Source organism: Mustela putorius, unplaced genomic scaffold (genome assembly GCF_011764305.1).
Source record: "Mustela putorius furo isolate JIRA1106 unplaced genomic scaffold, ASM1176430v1.1 tig00003845_pilon_pilon_pilon, whole genome shotgun sequence".
Taxonomy (NCBI): domain Eukaryota; kingdom Metazoa; phylum Chordata; class Mammalia; order Carnivora; family Mustelidae; genus Mustela; species Mustela putorius.
The window spans coordinates 93,402,238-93,418,512 of NW_025421998.1; the positions used below are offsets into that span (position 1 = coordinate 93,402,238).

The following is a 16,275-nucleotide window of genomic DNA, read 5'->3' on the forward strand; positions in this document are numbered from 1 at the left end:
CAGTGGACTCCTGGCTCACTGGGAAGTCTGCTTGAGATTTTCTCCCTCTGCCCCTCCTTCCACTCGTGTATGCACACACACTCGCTCTCTAAAATAAATAAATAAATCTTAAAAAAAAAAAATAGGACCATGGAAGGATAAATTAAGAAATGACTTTAGGAATTGTCTAAGCTAACATCCTACCCCTTTCAGAAAGGCCTTAAATTTTAATATACTTCAGATAGGCAACTGGAGGTTGCTTAAATACCTTCAATTATGCGAAGTTCATCACTGAGATTGTAGCTTATTTCCCTCACCACTCCCCCCATTTTTTTTGTTTCTTTTTTTTTTTTTTAAAGATTTTATTTATTTATTTGATAGAGAGAGATCACAAGTAGGCAGAGAGGCAGGCAGAGAGAGAGAGAGAGAGAGAGACGGAAGCAGGTTCCCTGCTGAGCAGAGAGCCTGATGCAGGACTCGATCCCAGGACCCTGAGACCATGACCTGAGCCGAAGGCAGCGGCTTAACCCACTGAGCCACCCAGGCGCCCTTTTTTTTTTGTTTCTTAAGTGATTCTAGTCTTAGAATTCTTTGGGGTTGAGAAAAAATCATTTCCCTACAACTTCCAGCATTGGCTTTCCTTTTCTGCTCTCTGGAATAAAATAGAGTAAGTCTGTACCCTCTTGAAAATAATGGCTTTCTATGGACCCAAATACCCCGAGTTCTGTTAATTGTTTTTCCTCTAAGTTATAGTACCAGAATACTCCTCGTCTAAGTTGTCCTTGCCTGGATATACTTTAGTTTGTTCATGATCCTCAAGTTCCATGGCTGATACAATCTTTAAATGTGTTCTATAAGTTTAGAATTTTGAGAGTATTATTTTGCTAAGTGGTGATATGATTTCCCATGAACAGAGTATTTTATTTCTATTAATACAGTCTAGGATTAATTTTTCCATTATTTATACCATATAACATTATATACCACTTGAAGAATATAAAGACAAAATATACTCAGACAAACTCCATTTTACTCACTTCTAGTAAAACTGTAAAGCCACCATCAGCTGTCACTGGGAAAGAGAAAATGAAGGTAACTTCTCTGGAAAAGAGTAATTCGCACATGCTCACCTGAGTACTCCTACTTCATTTTTGAAGGCCTGTAACTGCTGAGGTGTGGGTGCTGTCACATTCAACATTTTCACTGCCACATCACCTAAAAAAGAATTGTCATTCCAAACGTCATTCCATTTTTTTAAAGTTAAAAAATATTAAAAAAAACCTGTTGGGTATTTTCCACTAATTACCATGGCCTTATTTCCATACCATTATTAAAGAGCAAACAATGATATCTCGACTTCCCAAAATGCATTACTTTTCTAAGGATAAAAACTAAAGGAACGAAATTCCTATATTAGTATTTCAAAAAACCAATGCAGGGGCGCCTGGGTGGCTCAGTCGTTAAGCGTCTGCCTTAGGCTCAGGTCATGATCCCAGGGTCCTGGGATTGAGCCTCGAATGAGGCTCCCTGCTCAGCAGGAAGCCTGCTTCTCCCTCTCTCACTCCCTCTCCTTGTGTTCCTTCGCTCACTCTCTCTTTCTCTGCCAAATAAATAAATAAAATCTTTAAAAAACAAACAAACAAACAAACAAAAAACCAATCCAGAAAAAGGGCCAACATTGTTCTTCCCCTGGAAATTTAGTTTAACCAATTAAGTACCAATGGTATTTTCCTAGTTATTTAACAATTTAAACTAGATGCTTTTATTAATTGAATGTTGAAACTACTGATGACAGCCCCAGTAAAGCTTGCCTGAAAGAGAAACCGCAACATTTCTTTATCAGAGTACTTAACATCTTTTTCAAATCCACTGATCGCATTCTTTTGCTTAGGAATATTATTTAAATTATAATTTAAAAAAATTTCATGTGAAACAGGTAGAACTCTTACACATTGCCATTGGATGTGTAAAATGGTACAACCACTTGAAATATCTACTAAAATTGAACATATGTATAATCAGTGGTCCCACAATTCTTTCCTAGGTATACACCCAGCAAAAATGAAACATATGTTCACCAAACAACATGTACTAAGAACATTCACAGCAGCAGTACTTTTAATAGCCCCAAACTGTAAACTATTCAAATGCTCATCATACAGTAGACTTTGAAAAAGAAATCACGGTTATAGACACATAATCAATACTATACAGAGGATGGCTTACAACTACACACAATAATACAGATGAATCTTGCACTGTTTTGCAGATATACTATACTCTGATATAATTATTGATTTTTCCTGATTACCAAAGTAATATAGGACCCTGGGACCAAAGGCAGATGCTTAACAACTAAGCTACACAGGCCGCCCATTAAAAAATATTTTGAGACATAAAAAAATTAAAATCTCTGATAATCTGTCACTCAGAAATGATCTTTGCTAACATAGTGATACACATCATATTAGAATTTTATGTGTATGCAATGTGAACATTTATAAATACACATGAAAAGATAACCTCAAAAGATAGATACTATAAATACTGATGGGTCTTTTTTTGAAAACATTTTATTTATCTATTTGACGGACAGAGATCATAAGTAGGCAGAGAGAGGAGGAAGCAGGCTCCCTCCCCAGCAGGGAGCCTGATGCAGGGCTTGATCCCAGGACCCTAGGATCATGACCTGAGTCGAAGGCAGAGGCTTTAACCCACTGAGCCACCCAGGTGCCCCTGATGGTCATTTTTAATTTTATGTTATATTATATTTATTGGTAGGCAGTACCATAATATTATGCATGCTGCTTTGTAAAATTAAATATACCATGGACACCTTTCTGAATCAACAAATATAGATCACACTATTTCATGCCTATATAATCATATATGGAGATTATCAATTCATCCTGTCCTCTATTAATGAACAGGTAAGTTTATTTCCATTTCTCATTAATATTAAGTCTCTAATGAATATACTTGCATATATATTTGTTTGTTTCTGTTCAATTAGTTGTAGTTCTAAAAATGGAACTGTTAGCTCAACATACAAACTGCCCTCCAAAAAATCTGTAACAATTTATTTTCCTACTAGCAGTGTCACAATCATAGCAATAAACATGATCAATTAAAAAAAAAAGAATCTGCTCACTTGAAAAGCAAATAATGATTTCTGGTTTTTTTTTTTTTAATTTTAAAGATTTTATTTATTTATTTGACAGACAGAGATCACAAGTAGGCAGAGAGGCAGGCAGAGAGAGAGAGGAGGAAGCAGGCTCCCTGCTGAGCAGAGAGCCCGATGTGGGGCTCGATCCCAGGACCCTGGGATCATGACCTGAGCCGAAGGCAGAGGCTTTAACCCACTGAGCCACCCAGGCGCCCCTGGTTTTTGATTTTGTAATTCTTTGATAACGAGAGAGGCTAAACATTTTTATATGTTTACTGGCTATTTCCTCCTTTGGGAAGTACGCTTTTAATGTTTATTTGTGGGGCGCCTGGGTGGCTCAGTGGGTTAAGCCGCTGCCTTCAGCTTAGGTCATGATCTCAGGGTCCTGGGATCAAGTCCCGCATCGGGCTCTCTGATCAGGAGGGAGCCTGCTTCCTCCTCTCTCTCTCTCTGCCTGCCTCTCTGCCTACTTGTGATCTATCTCTGTCAAATAAATAAATAAAATCTTTAAAAAAAATGCTTATTTGTGATTTATAGTACAAAGAAAACCAGCAAAAAGACTTCAAAAAGAAAAAAATCTTGAGGTACAGCTCTCCTAGAGAACTGTCATCTTTAAAAATTATTATTCTAATGAGTCCTGGTTGCTGTGAATCCAGTTATTTCCCATAGTTTTTAAAGAAACCCTTTGGAGGACTCTTGAATCTGAATAAAATAGCTTAATGTTGTAACCAGTAAATATTCCCTTTGATATTTTTCTATTGAAATGTTAAACATGTCCTGTTTTAACTTGTGTGCAACTGTATTAGATACATACCATGCCACTTTCCCTTGTAGACGGTCCCAAATGACCCGGATCCAATTCTCTGTCCCACTGTGATCTGCCCATCAGGAATCTCCCAATCATCACTTGAATCCCGTCTACCAAGTGTTTTCTTGATAAAATTTGTGCAGAAGTCAAGCCAAAGCAAACAAAAAAGAGAGAGCAACAATCAGTGTATAGGAATCCTTTAAGCAGAAAACTTACAGGATTATATATTATATTTATTTCATTAAGGGAATTCTGTGTCACATATTGACATATCATACATCACTATATATCATGAAGTCTAAAAGGTGGTATTACATTTAGCTATGACTTGTAAAACAAAAGAACTCAGAGGAAAAAAAGATATCATATATTCTTACCATTCGATTCCTATCTTCTGAGGATGAAGATGATTTCCTTTCCCGCTGAGGTCCTGGAGATTTCTGTAATGCTTTCACATTAGTGAGTGAGCCAGGCAATGAGGCAGGGGGGGTGGCAGACAAACCTGTGGTTGATCCTAAGTTAGTGAAACGAAAAATACATCTATTAAAGGAGAATCAAGTATAATAATTTATTGGGGGCAGAGGGTGGGGAGAAATTTAGACTTCTTTTAAAAATGCAGCATATGTTTAAATATACACCTTTTGGAAATGACAGCCAAAAAAGAGCCTCATTTGGTGATTTGCACTACCATTTCTTTAAAAGTTTTCTGGCTAATTTAATGACTTTTCTTTTTTAATTTAATGACTCTTAAAACATCTAATTACAGATGCAAACTTTGCTTATTGGTACAGAGTCCAAAAAAAAAAAATTACCCTTCTAAAATAAGAGTTCAATACTACAATAATACTCCCAAGTTTTGGTTTCTTTGATGATTAAAAAAGTAAAATCAATTTACAAGCTTATATATATGTAAAATTCTGTAACTATTTTATGTTACCCTCAATATAAAAACAGATGGAAACTCCCAAAAGGAAACATACTATAATAATGGTCTTAATGTTAAGAGTATTTGGCTCTTATCATTTTAGCCACTAAAACTTTATAAATCCTATACTGTTTAACTATACTATTTAACTCTTAAATAGTTGTAAATATTGGTGAGTTCATTGGTTCCTGGATTCCTATTCTACTAAACAAAGATCATTTGTTACCCGCATAACAAACTAATACTAATTAATTAATTAATTAGTTAGTTAGTTAATGTAAACAAACCCAAACAGGTTTCTCAAGATTTTCTGAAAAATTGCTACCTGTACAGAGTGAGAACAAAGTGCACGCTATGGCCTCTTGGCCAAGTTGCTACAAATGGAAATATCCCATCAACCAAGTAAGCCCAACAGATACACTGAAAGTAGACTCAGGGGGCAGGGCCACATCCTTTTCCAAATGCTAAGCAAAAATCTCACATTCATCTACTGGGTTTAGAGGGGTTCAGGCCAATGACTCCTAGCAGGGCCTGAGTATAGCTAAGTAGAACTGAGATGTCCAATAATATTTGCATATACAAAACAAAAATATTTCCAGAGACTATTTTCCTTCTTTCTTTTTTCTTTTCTTTCTTTCTTTCTTTCTTTCTTTTTTTTTTTTTAAGAAAACTACTATTTGGAGGTAGGGAGGTGTCACTATCTCTCAAAGAATAAGGATACACCAATGCATACATCTCAATCTTAAAACTATAGAATTTTATCATTACTATATCACACATATCATCACATAGAATTTCCATGATCTAACTTGCAATATTTTAAAAGAAAATGGCAGCTGAAATGTCTGTAACAAGATGATAATCCATTTTCACTGGTAACTTTCAACATCCTAAAGCCTTAACTGCCTGCTCAGGTCTCACACTCCTATCTACTGAGGATGGCACTCAACTACTTATTTCGGTCACTACTCCTCAGCACTCAGGACTCCTAGCCCATTCTGTGCATTTTATGAGCAATAGGTGGGCCAAGAGAGCAAAAATCTGAAACACCACCACTAAATTCAGGATAAGTAACAGAAAGTAGCAAAGGCAGTAAATGGAATTCTTTAAAAATATCTACAGCAAGATATCTGTCTGAATTTTGACTTAAATCTTTAAAAATCGAGAGGGAAATTATACTATTAGCTTTCCCCCTCATATTAGGGCATAAGTGAGAGCGTCAATCCTCATATTTTCTAAAGTATGCTAAAGTACCCCAAATATATTATAGACCTTTTTTAAGGCTCCCTACCTTTGATTTAATATAAAATGTACATGTCCTACATTTTAAAAAAGAATACTGCTCTTACAGAAAAATAAAGCCAAAAGTCTAGCAAAATCTCACAATTGGGATTTCCATTTTTACTTTTTAAAAAACCACACAAATTGATAACAAATATTAATAGTCATGAAGGTTACTGCCTAAATGGATTAAAGTAAAAGTAATTCAAATTGAAGGACACCCCCACCCCAGCATACATTATTTATTTATTGCCACCCACTGAGTTTAAGAAGTTATCAAGAGCAAAAAGTAAATGATATAACAAAAAACAAGATGGACATCTCAGCACAGAATATTCTTGCTTTTAGAAATTTATGACGGACAGCATACAGAAAGCTTGTGGTAGTGAGTTATGTGTGCGGCACATTCAGAGCATTCCAGCCAGGCCAAGCAGAAATTAGTACTGAAAACTCTCACACTGACAAACACACGCTGTGAGGGTGAGGCACAAACAGTGTCCGTAGTTTATATTTAGTTTGCTTTGGGTGAAAACAAGAAAGAAGAGCCCAACTACCTCTGAACACTGGGCCAGGCTCAAAATCAAACACTATTTCACTGGGGACAGAATGTAGGAGGGGGCTGGGAGTCCGGGATTGGCATTTCCGAAGACAGCGCATCAGCTCGTTCAAAGGGGCTGTTAGAAGAGAAAGAGAGGGGCAGGCAAACACAGGAAGACAGACACAAAGAAGAAATGAAAGAAGTCATGGGAATAAATGAGCTGAAGCCTGCTTCACAAAGTAATTCTGGATGTCTAAAAATTTCTGCTTGTTTTCATAAAATCCCAATGACTTTTTATAAAGTGACTCATAACAAGGACAAGAAATGCCATTTGATTTTTGCTAGTAGGCAGGCAGTTTGTATGACTAAGTTAACTCTGTGATGCTAACATGATGGCAACATTTAAATGCTGGATGTATTGGGCAAAATTATCAAAAGCCACAGTCATTAAGACATATGAAAGTCAAACTTGCAGCAACATTAATTGGCAGGTTCACGGAATAACAAATGGAAAAAAAACAACGTTCTTATACAACGTTTATTCAATATAAAATATCTTTTAAGTCTGGGCTTAGATATTTTCAAGATAAAGCAGGTCACAGTGAAGAGACTGACTCTCAACAAGATAAACAGGTTTTGCCAAGTCTTCCTTATTAGACAGAAGACAGGTGAAAAAGCAAGCATGGAGAACCACCTGGGAGAAATCTTTATGACAGTTTCAAATATCATTTTTGGGAAAACCTTATATGGGGCAAAATCTTACTTTAAAAGTACTTTCTTAAGCAATGTTTTATGTTTTATGTCCCCAGTTTTCACAGAGTGCTAGAGTGAATATTTGATGAAAATTCTGCTAAGAAATCTCAACTCAAGTTCTCATTTTATTTACTGGACGAGTAAGAGGACAAAAGGATTTCTCTTAGGGTTCATTCTTTATTATGTACATTTAGAATCCTTCTAGAAACCTGAAGAGAAGAGGCTGACAATTCTATCAAACTGAGAAGTTGTGATAGGCAACCTAAGGGATTCTTGCTGAGAATGATTAAGGAAAATCAAGTTTTAACTGATTCTAAGCTCAATCATTAACAAGTAGAGGTATTAGTGGAGGCCCCCAAAGGAAATTTAGCATCTCAGTTTTGGAGATGGTTAGAAACCAGTAGTGGGTAAAATAATTAAGGCCCTCTCTTTGATGATTTTAAAATTGTGGATAATACATTTAAGACTCCCTTTATGTCCTCTTTTTCTCTACTCATCTTATAAATCAGTTAATATCGTATTAGATATAAATGACAAGTAATAAAGTAAAGCAAAAAATATTTGGGCTTTCTCTACACATTTTTCTGTGTGTCTGTGTTTCATGATAGAAGCAAATATAAAGGAGACAAGCAGCAAAGCAATTGCATTTCCCCCCCCCTTTTTTTTTTTAATGGAAATCACTACTTACCTCCGTCACTACGAAACCCTTGGTCTCTAATCAAGTCCTACAAATAAACAGTAATGGATATTTATTCAAAGAATATGGTAAGAAAGTAATAGCAACACTCAACTTTTCACTAACCATTAATAGAAAGGTTAATTCAAAATAATACCTATCTTATAATGACTTCACAAAACAGAAAGAATATGAAATTAGCTGGTGAACCTGATTAACATTTGGAAGCACCTACCAAACTAACCCTATATTGAAGGGATTATTAGTCCTGATCAAATGCTGAAATCCAGTTCAGGCTATTCAAAACCAATGGCTGTGTCACTTCTTAAAAAAAAATTCTAACGGCACATGTTAAGAGCCATAAAATGTTCATACCCTTTGATCCTGTAATTCCACTTCTGGGAATTTTTCCTAAGGAAATAATTCAGAAGAAAAAATGATATGCACAAGGATGTCCAGTGCAGCATTATCCATCATACTAAAAAAACCAGAAATAATTATTTCCCTATTACAGACATACCGACATTTGGGTTGAGTAAATTATGGCACATCAATTTAGTAAGTATTATGCAGCTACTGAAATAATTATGAAGCTTGTATCATGAAACATGTTTACAATATGATAAAAAATGAAATGTGCATGGATCACAATTATAAAAATACAGATGTGTAAGGGAACATGAGAAGGGAGAAAATCAAAATGGCTCAAACAAGGGTTTTGTTAAAATCTGTCTTTATGATTAAAACACAGCTTTTTACAACAGACAATATTGGGGGTGGGGAACGAAAAGTTTACTGGCATTGCTTGGACCTTCAGAGGCAGAACTTCTTTTTTTATCCAGTTTAACTTAAATATGAAGGATCGAATGGCCCCAGATGTCTCTAAACAGGCTCAAAGGCTCTTTGCAGAGGCGGCTTTTTGTTTATAGATTAAGACCTAGAGTAAATTCCACAGATGCATTTCTATCATGTATTACATAAAGCCTTCAACATCTTCTACAGAATAACCAACAAATACTTATATATCTGGCAAACAGGATGCTAGGCATTAGGGGTTGTGTGGCTACCAATAAATACAAAATCCTAGTGGTGTCACTAACTTTGTGTTCTTGAGAGAGTTTGTAATCTAAATGGAAGAAAGACATACAAACATGGAAGTTAAATAATAAATGAATAGCTTAAGAAAAGAAAAGAGGGGCCAAAGAGGTTTAGTTAACTGCCAAATAAATAGTATGCGTGAAAGATTTTTTTTTTTTTTTTAAGATTCTACTTAGGTATTTGACAGAGAGAGAGCACAGGCAGTGGGGATCAGCAGGCAGAGGGAGAGGAAGAAGCAGGCTTCCCATGGAGCGGAGAGCCTGACACAGGGCTAGATCCAAGGACCCTGGGATCATGACCTGAGCCCAAGGCAGATGCTTAACCGACTGAGCCACCCAGGTGCCTCAGTGCTATACAAGTTCAAAGGATAAATAACTGTAAGACCTTATCACTGGTGAAGCATTTCAAGAGATGAGCTACTATTTGGGGTCTGAGGGATAGACAGGAATGTAGGGGTGCGGGACCAGAGGACCTGTTGGACAGAAAGAATGAGACAAAGGCAGAAAGGCCACATTGCTTTCCTTTTTGCTACACCAGCCTTGTGACTCCCCATAACCAGGGATCAGCCAATTCTGGCTTTTTCCACTCTTCCTGCACCATAAACTTCTACTTTTCAATCTGTTCTTAAAGTTCTTTGACAACCTTTTTATTTGTTTCAGGTGAAAGAGGATCTTCTATTATTCCAATACTGGCTCTTTCAAACTCTTTCTTATCTCCTGTAGTTCCTTTCTTATTATTTTTTCCCTTGAGCATGATAGAGAAAACAGAAGCCATCAGAGAACATTCTGTTTTGCCTCTATATTTATGAATATTTGCACAGTAATGTTAGCTACAATTTCTGAATTCTTACTATGTGCAAGGCACAATGCACAATAAAAATTTTCAATCCACTGTAAGAGGTAGAAACTGCTAGCTTCAAGGTTAAGTCATGTGCCTAAGATCATACAGCCTGTAAAGAGCTACAGAGCTCTAGCTATGTCCATCTTTAATTCCTCGTTGCCTCTGAGGGACATTGTTTCCACATTAAAGGAACTTTACTATATCAATTATTCCATATCTTATTATTTTCAATCTCTCACTTCACTTGCTTCTTTCCCTCAAGTTACAAATCTCACATTAAGGGGCACCTGGGTGGCTCAGTCGTTAAGCATTGCCTTTGGCTCAGGTCATTATCCCAGGGTCCTGGGATTCAGCCCCGCACCAGGCTCCTTCCTCGGCTGAAGGCCTGCTTCTCCCTCTCCCGCTCCCTCTGCTTCTGTTCCCTCTCTCGCTGTGTCTCTGTCAAATAAATAAATAAAATCTTTAAAAAAAAGATTCTCACATTAAAAACAACTGTCCCTCAACCCTGCTTTAATCTATGGCCCCTTTGTTATTCCTTTACAGCCAAGCTTCTCAAAACTGATACTTAACTCACATCTTCGCCTGCCTTGCTCTCCCCCACCAGCCCTCTCAAACAGTTCTCAATGAAGTCAAAATGACAAAATGACATAGTCCAACAGTCATTTTCAGTCCTTCCCACATTTGAGTCTTACTGGCAACTAACATCAACTACTTCAGCATTCTTGAAGTCCCTTTTCTCCCTTTGGCTTCTGCAACACTACTTACTCTTACTCATATGAAGTTAGAATTAGGAAGAGCAGCCCACAAAAGAGACACAGAACGACAGTCTCTGCCTGGACCTCAAATGTTAATAATATTCAATGGGGCAGCATATTCTATCCTTTTGGCAATTTACATATACTCCTTGAGTAATATTTACACTCGCGGTTTTAACTGACAAATATGCTAATTACTCCAAAACCTGTATCTCTACTCAAGTTCTTTATATTTAACTGCTACTGGACTTCTAAACCAGTGAAGTCCCTCACACATCTTAATGTCAGTATGTTCAAAATAATAGTTACCATTTTCATTTCTACAAGTCCTGTTCTTTTTTCCTTTGGTATTTCCTCTCCTAATGAATGGAATGAATACCATCTATTCACCCAAGCCAGAGAAATCTCAGCATTATCTTCCACCTCTCATCTCTTTCACCTCTCTTCTATTACTTTATCAAACAGTGGTTAAGCATAAGCAGGAAAGAGCAGGTTTTATACTCCATTTCAATAATTTATCAGTGATGCGATCTTGAGACATTTTTTAACCTCCCCAAATCTAATTTTTGCAACAGTAAAATAAGAATAAAAATACTCCTACAATATCAACTATTAATTACATCCCATGCAAAGATACTTCCATACTTTTGCATGTACCATGTCCTTAACAACTGTCCTTTCTTCTAAAACCCCCACCAAGCATCCTTAATCAACTCCTACACATGCACCTTTTACAATGTGATCTAAATGTTATCCTTTCTCTGTTAAATACTCCTATATACAACAAGGTAGAGTTTATTACCCCCTTCTTCATGTCTATTCATTTATATGTCTGATTCACTCATTAGACTGTAACTTCTTTGACGTCAAAGACTGTGTGCTAATTCATCCTTAATTCCCAATTCTGTCATATTGCCTCTCTCGGAGTCAGTACTGTCAAGTATGTCACAAACAAGTCAAAACAATCTTGTTTACTAGAACGATAAACGATAAATGATGATTGGAGCTGAATGAAATGACCTGAATTGAATGAAAATGCTAAAGAATTTATACATTATCTTATAATCAGTGCGAAGTCAATGAAAGTTTTAGAATAAGGAAACAGAGGTGTAAAAAAGTCCAGAGGGTAATAGTCTATAAAAGGATGTTAGTACTGAAAGTAAAAATGGCTGTAATTTTGAACATTATGAGAACAGATCTGAGAAGATTTTATTTTATTTGTTTTAAAGATTTTATTTATTTGATAGAGAGAGAAAGAGACAGCAAGAGGGAACACAAGCAGGGGGAGTGGGAGAGGGACCAGGATTCCCCTTGAGCAGGGAGCCTGAGGCAGGGCTTGATCCTCTGGGATCAAGACCTGAGCCGCAGGCAGATGCTTAATGACTGAGCCATCCTGGTGCCCCAAGATTTGATTTCTTATTTCACAACCTCATTATTCCCATATTTCCCTCTCCTACTTTTTTCTTCCTTTGTATTCAGGTCTAGCTAGATAAAGGAAGACCTTATTAGTTGAGAAAAATCGATTATTAGGAAAAGGCCACTTAAAATGAATCAAATAAAAATAGAGAAAAAAATTTCAAAGTAAAAAGTGAGAGGGGCGCCTCAGTGGCTCAGTTGGTTAAGCCTCTGCCTTCGGCTCAGGTCATCATCTCAGGGTCCTGGGATCAAGTCCCGCATTGGGCTCTCTGCTTAGCAAGGAGCTTCTTCCCCCTCTCTCTCTGCCTGCTTTTCTGCCTACTTGTGATCTCTCTGTCAAATAAATAAATAAAATCTCAAAAAAAAAAAAAAAAGTGGGGGGAGAAGGGGGTGGGATTATGGACATTGGGGAGGGTATGTGCTTTGGTGAGTGCTGTGAAGTGTGTAAACCTGGTGATTCACAGACCTGTACCCCTGGGGATAAAAATATATGTTTATAAAAAATAAAAAATTAAAAAAAAAAGTGGGAACAAAGTCCAGAATTTAGAAATTTATCTTGAAAAATGAAATTAAAATCTATAATACAGTTTTACTTTTACATTTAATAAATTTTGTTATTTTATTTGAAGATTTATTTATTTATTTGAGAGAAAGGGGGTGGGGGAAAGGAAGAGGGACAGAGAGAATCCTGAAGCAGAATCTACACTGAGTACTGAGCCCGATGCAGGGCTTGATCCCAGGACACTGAGATCATAACCTCAGCTGTAATCAAGAGTTGGCCATGCAACTAACTGAGTCACCCAGGTGCCCCAGCAAACTTTGTTATAATTTCAAATGCTAATTCTTAGACATCAGTTTGTGTGTGTGTGTGTGTGTGTGTTCTTAATAAAAAAGTTGTGATAGCACGAACTGAAATCCTCAATTTCATATTCATCTTTTACATCACAAGCATAATCATTTTTATAAAAATTGTAGGCACACCTGGGTGACTCAGTTAAATGGTTAACTCTTGGTTTGGACTCAGGTTATGATCTCAGGGTCCTGAGATGAAGCCCTGTGTTGGGCTCTGCACTCAAGCAGGAAATTTGCTAGGATTCTCTCCCTCTGCCTTTGCCCCTCCACCTGCTCATGCTCTCTTTCTCTAAAATAAATAAATAAATCTTTATAAAAATTTTAGAGGGCTTCATCAATTCCCTGAAGGGCCTCTATCAATCCTTTGATACTTAAATCATTTTCACTTGAAGAGCCTATTATACTATCATTTCACTGCATCTTTTCTATGGTTAACTGGACTAATTTATTTCTACTGAATTCTTTATTTCTCAGTGGCTTTTCCTAATTTCAGTAGTTCTTCAAAGTCCTTTTTCACTGTCTTCATAAAAGCTTTAAAATCTTTCCTTTTTGGGGGGGCAGATTTGCAATCAATTTGCACTATGTTTTCATTGAAATGTTGGAAAATAATGTAAAGGGACTGGAATGCAAACTGGTATTAGATGGGAAGGGATGTTTGTGGGGGCACTAATATTAAAGTAGTCTGTTACTAAGTGAGTATTTTCCTGTTAAGACAATTTTTTGCTTCTCTACTCAACCTCGTAACTATGAGGACTCACATAAGGAATATCCGTAAAATGAGAAAAACTCCCATCTTCTAACACACTAGTAATCACCTCACTAATTCTAATACCCTGTTTACCTGGGGAAACAGTTTTAACTTCCTTTTTATTTTTATTATTATTTTTTAAAATTTATTTTTATTATTTTTATTATTTATTTTAACTTCCTTTTAAAATATAAATTACTTTCCAAGGCAAACAAGTTTGATGGGTTTTCTGTTTTGTTGCTTATTACAGAGATTAAGGATAACCTACACTCTTTCTATGAAAGCACAAATTCTGGGAGAAGAGACTCCTAATTCTAAGACCAGGAACCTCAGCCCACTACAGCTCAGGTAGCAAGGGCAACTTAATATCTTCTGTAACTCAATTATCGGATTATCCTGTAAAGAAAGTTTTGTGGAAATGAAGCCACACCCATTTGTTTCTAATGTATTATATGTGGCTGTTCTCACACTACAATGACAAAATTCAAAAGCTGCCATTAGAGATCATCTGACCCATAAGCTAAAGTATTTAATATTTAGCCATTTAAGAAAAAGTTTGTTGATCCCTGGTCTAAAATATGGGAAATTTCCTGTTTCATATTCTTACCCTTTTACTGAAACAAACATTTTTTTGATGATCATTTATGCATTTAGTTCTAAGACTAGGGCCAAGTGAACTAATATTAGGAATGGTTTCTGCTGCCAAGAAGATTTAATTGAAGAAGCAACTAAGGTAAGTTACAGTGCGCAAGATATAACTGGAAAAGTAAAAACATCTAGAGTGACCAGCCAAATGGTGGTTAAAATAACTGATATAATGATTACACAAGAGAAAATACATTTTTAAAAATGAAAGATTAAAACCTAATGAGAAACTTTACCAAAAAAATGCAAATATTCATGATATATAGAGAGATGGAATACAATGGTATAGTCAAAAAAGTAAGGAAGGTAAAAGGTAGTTTTGCGTGTCTTGTACATAAAGTAATGATTAGTTCTTACGGGTTATTTAACTCAAAGTTGTACTTTTAGAAATTTAGATAAAGATCTCAAATTGATCTTAATAGAAAATCTGCAGCTCTATTCCTATTTCGTTACCATAAAATGGCCAAGGGACTATCTGTTAAATAAACGAAGAAGATAAGATTTTTGCAGAAACAATGTCGTAAGGAAAAAATCAGAACAACTCCACAATGCGGCACCAGTTAAGTATTTAATACCATCAGAGAAGATGGCAAAGCTTTTCTGATCAGTAATTCATGAAAAGTCTATCGATAATAATAACTGACAGGCATTTCTGATCTATATTACAAGTATAGCACCAAAATAAAGAAATACACTCGCATTTTTTTTAGTTCTAACAATGTTGGATTACTTACATCAATATTGACAGGTTCTATTGTGTTTATATGCACATTTGGAGCTGATGAGGACCGGTCTCGTTGCCCAAATTGATTTCGATGATCTTCATCTGCTGGTCGGAAAGGCTGTGGAATTGGAATGGATTTTGAAGGAGACGGACTGGTGAGGATTTGGGGCCTGGAAAAATCAAGTCATTGAAAGATAAGATTCAGAGCAACTTTACAGAGATAATAACATTAAAAAAATGGATGATACAAAGATTTCCTTGTAAAGCATTAAAAACCTAGGAGTAATTGGGTTAAAAAAAAACTAATATATGCCTACAGCTAATACTGACAAAGCTGCTTTTGCTCAAGCAGATCCTCCAGGGACTATGAGTGGTAACGGATTCTTATCCAAAAAACTCCAGGGAAATCTACAAATGGTGAGAAATTACCTGTGGTTACTCAGCTAAAGGAACTCTCTAAAGTTACACAAAAATCCCTAGATACTAGAGACTGACTGAAAAGTATCTGCTATTTTATTCTACCTTTATCTTTTCCTGACAGCTGAAGTTACTAAAATGAGATTTTTATGCAAAGTATTAGGAAATTATGAATATTTTTGAAAATACACCTGTGGATTTCAGGGCCTGAAAGATGTATCTGTTGCTTTACATAGCACTGAATTAAAATCTTGAACAATAGCATAGACCATTTGCAAATCCAAAAGATGACCCTTATAGTGTTATTTCTCATATTTTAAACTTTTTACCATGTCCAATAATGGAGCAACAAAAAAGAATCATATGTTAAGCATTAAAGAAAATCTTTTTTAAAAATTGCTTTTTGATGAGATCATCAAAATAGGTAACAGAATGATCTATTTTGGTCCTGTAGATAAATAACAAATTCTATGATATCTCATGGCCCTGAAATGAACCTGGCACTCACAGAGCACACTGAAGTTTTGCAAAGAGATTGTAAACATCAGTGAGGAGTCTAGGTCCTCAGAAGGGCTATCCAAGGAATTGGGAAGGGGGTATCACATGATAGAGGAGGTACGGTTGTCTCAGTGAGCTCCATGAAGACCAATGAAT

General features: G+C 36.1%; 1 protein-coding gene across 6 annotated transcripts in view; it reads right to left on the minus strand.

Moving 5' to 3' along the window:
* Nucleotides 1–16,275, minus strand: part of BRAF (B-Raf proto-oncogene, serine/threonine kinase) — a 177,808-nt gene that overhangs the window by 41,266 nt on the left and 120,267 nt on the right. For 5 of the 6 annotated variants that reach the window (XM_013049714.2, XM_045063071.1, XM_045063072.1 and 2 more), the window contains 5 exons: nt 15,215–15,374; nt 8,139–8,175; nt 4,331–4,467; nt 3,960–4,077; nt 1,110–1,194 (listed from right to left, as the gene is read on the minus strand). In XM_013049714.2, coding sequence (XP_012905168.2) covers nt 1,110–1,194; nt 3,960–4,077; nt 4,331–4,467; nt 8,139–8,175; nt 15,215–15,374 — 537 coding nt within the window. Of the gene's footprint in view, nt 1–1,109; nt 1,195–3,959; nt 4,078–4,330; nt 4,468–6,713; nt 6,834–8,138; nt 8,176–15,214; nt 15,375–16,275 lie in introns of all 6 variants that reach the window. The other variant, XM_013049713.2, reaches the window with a different exon arrangement.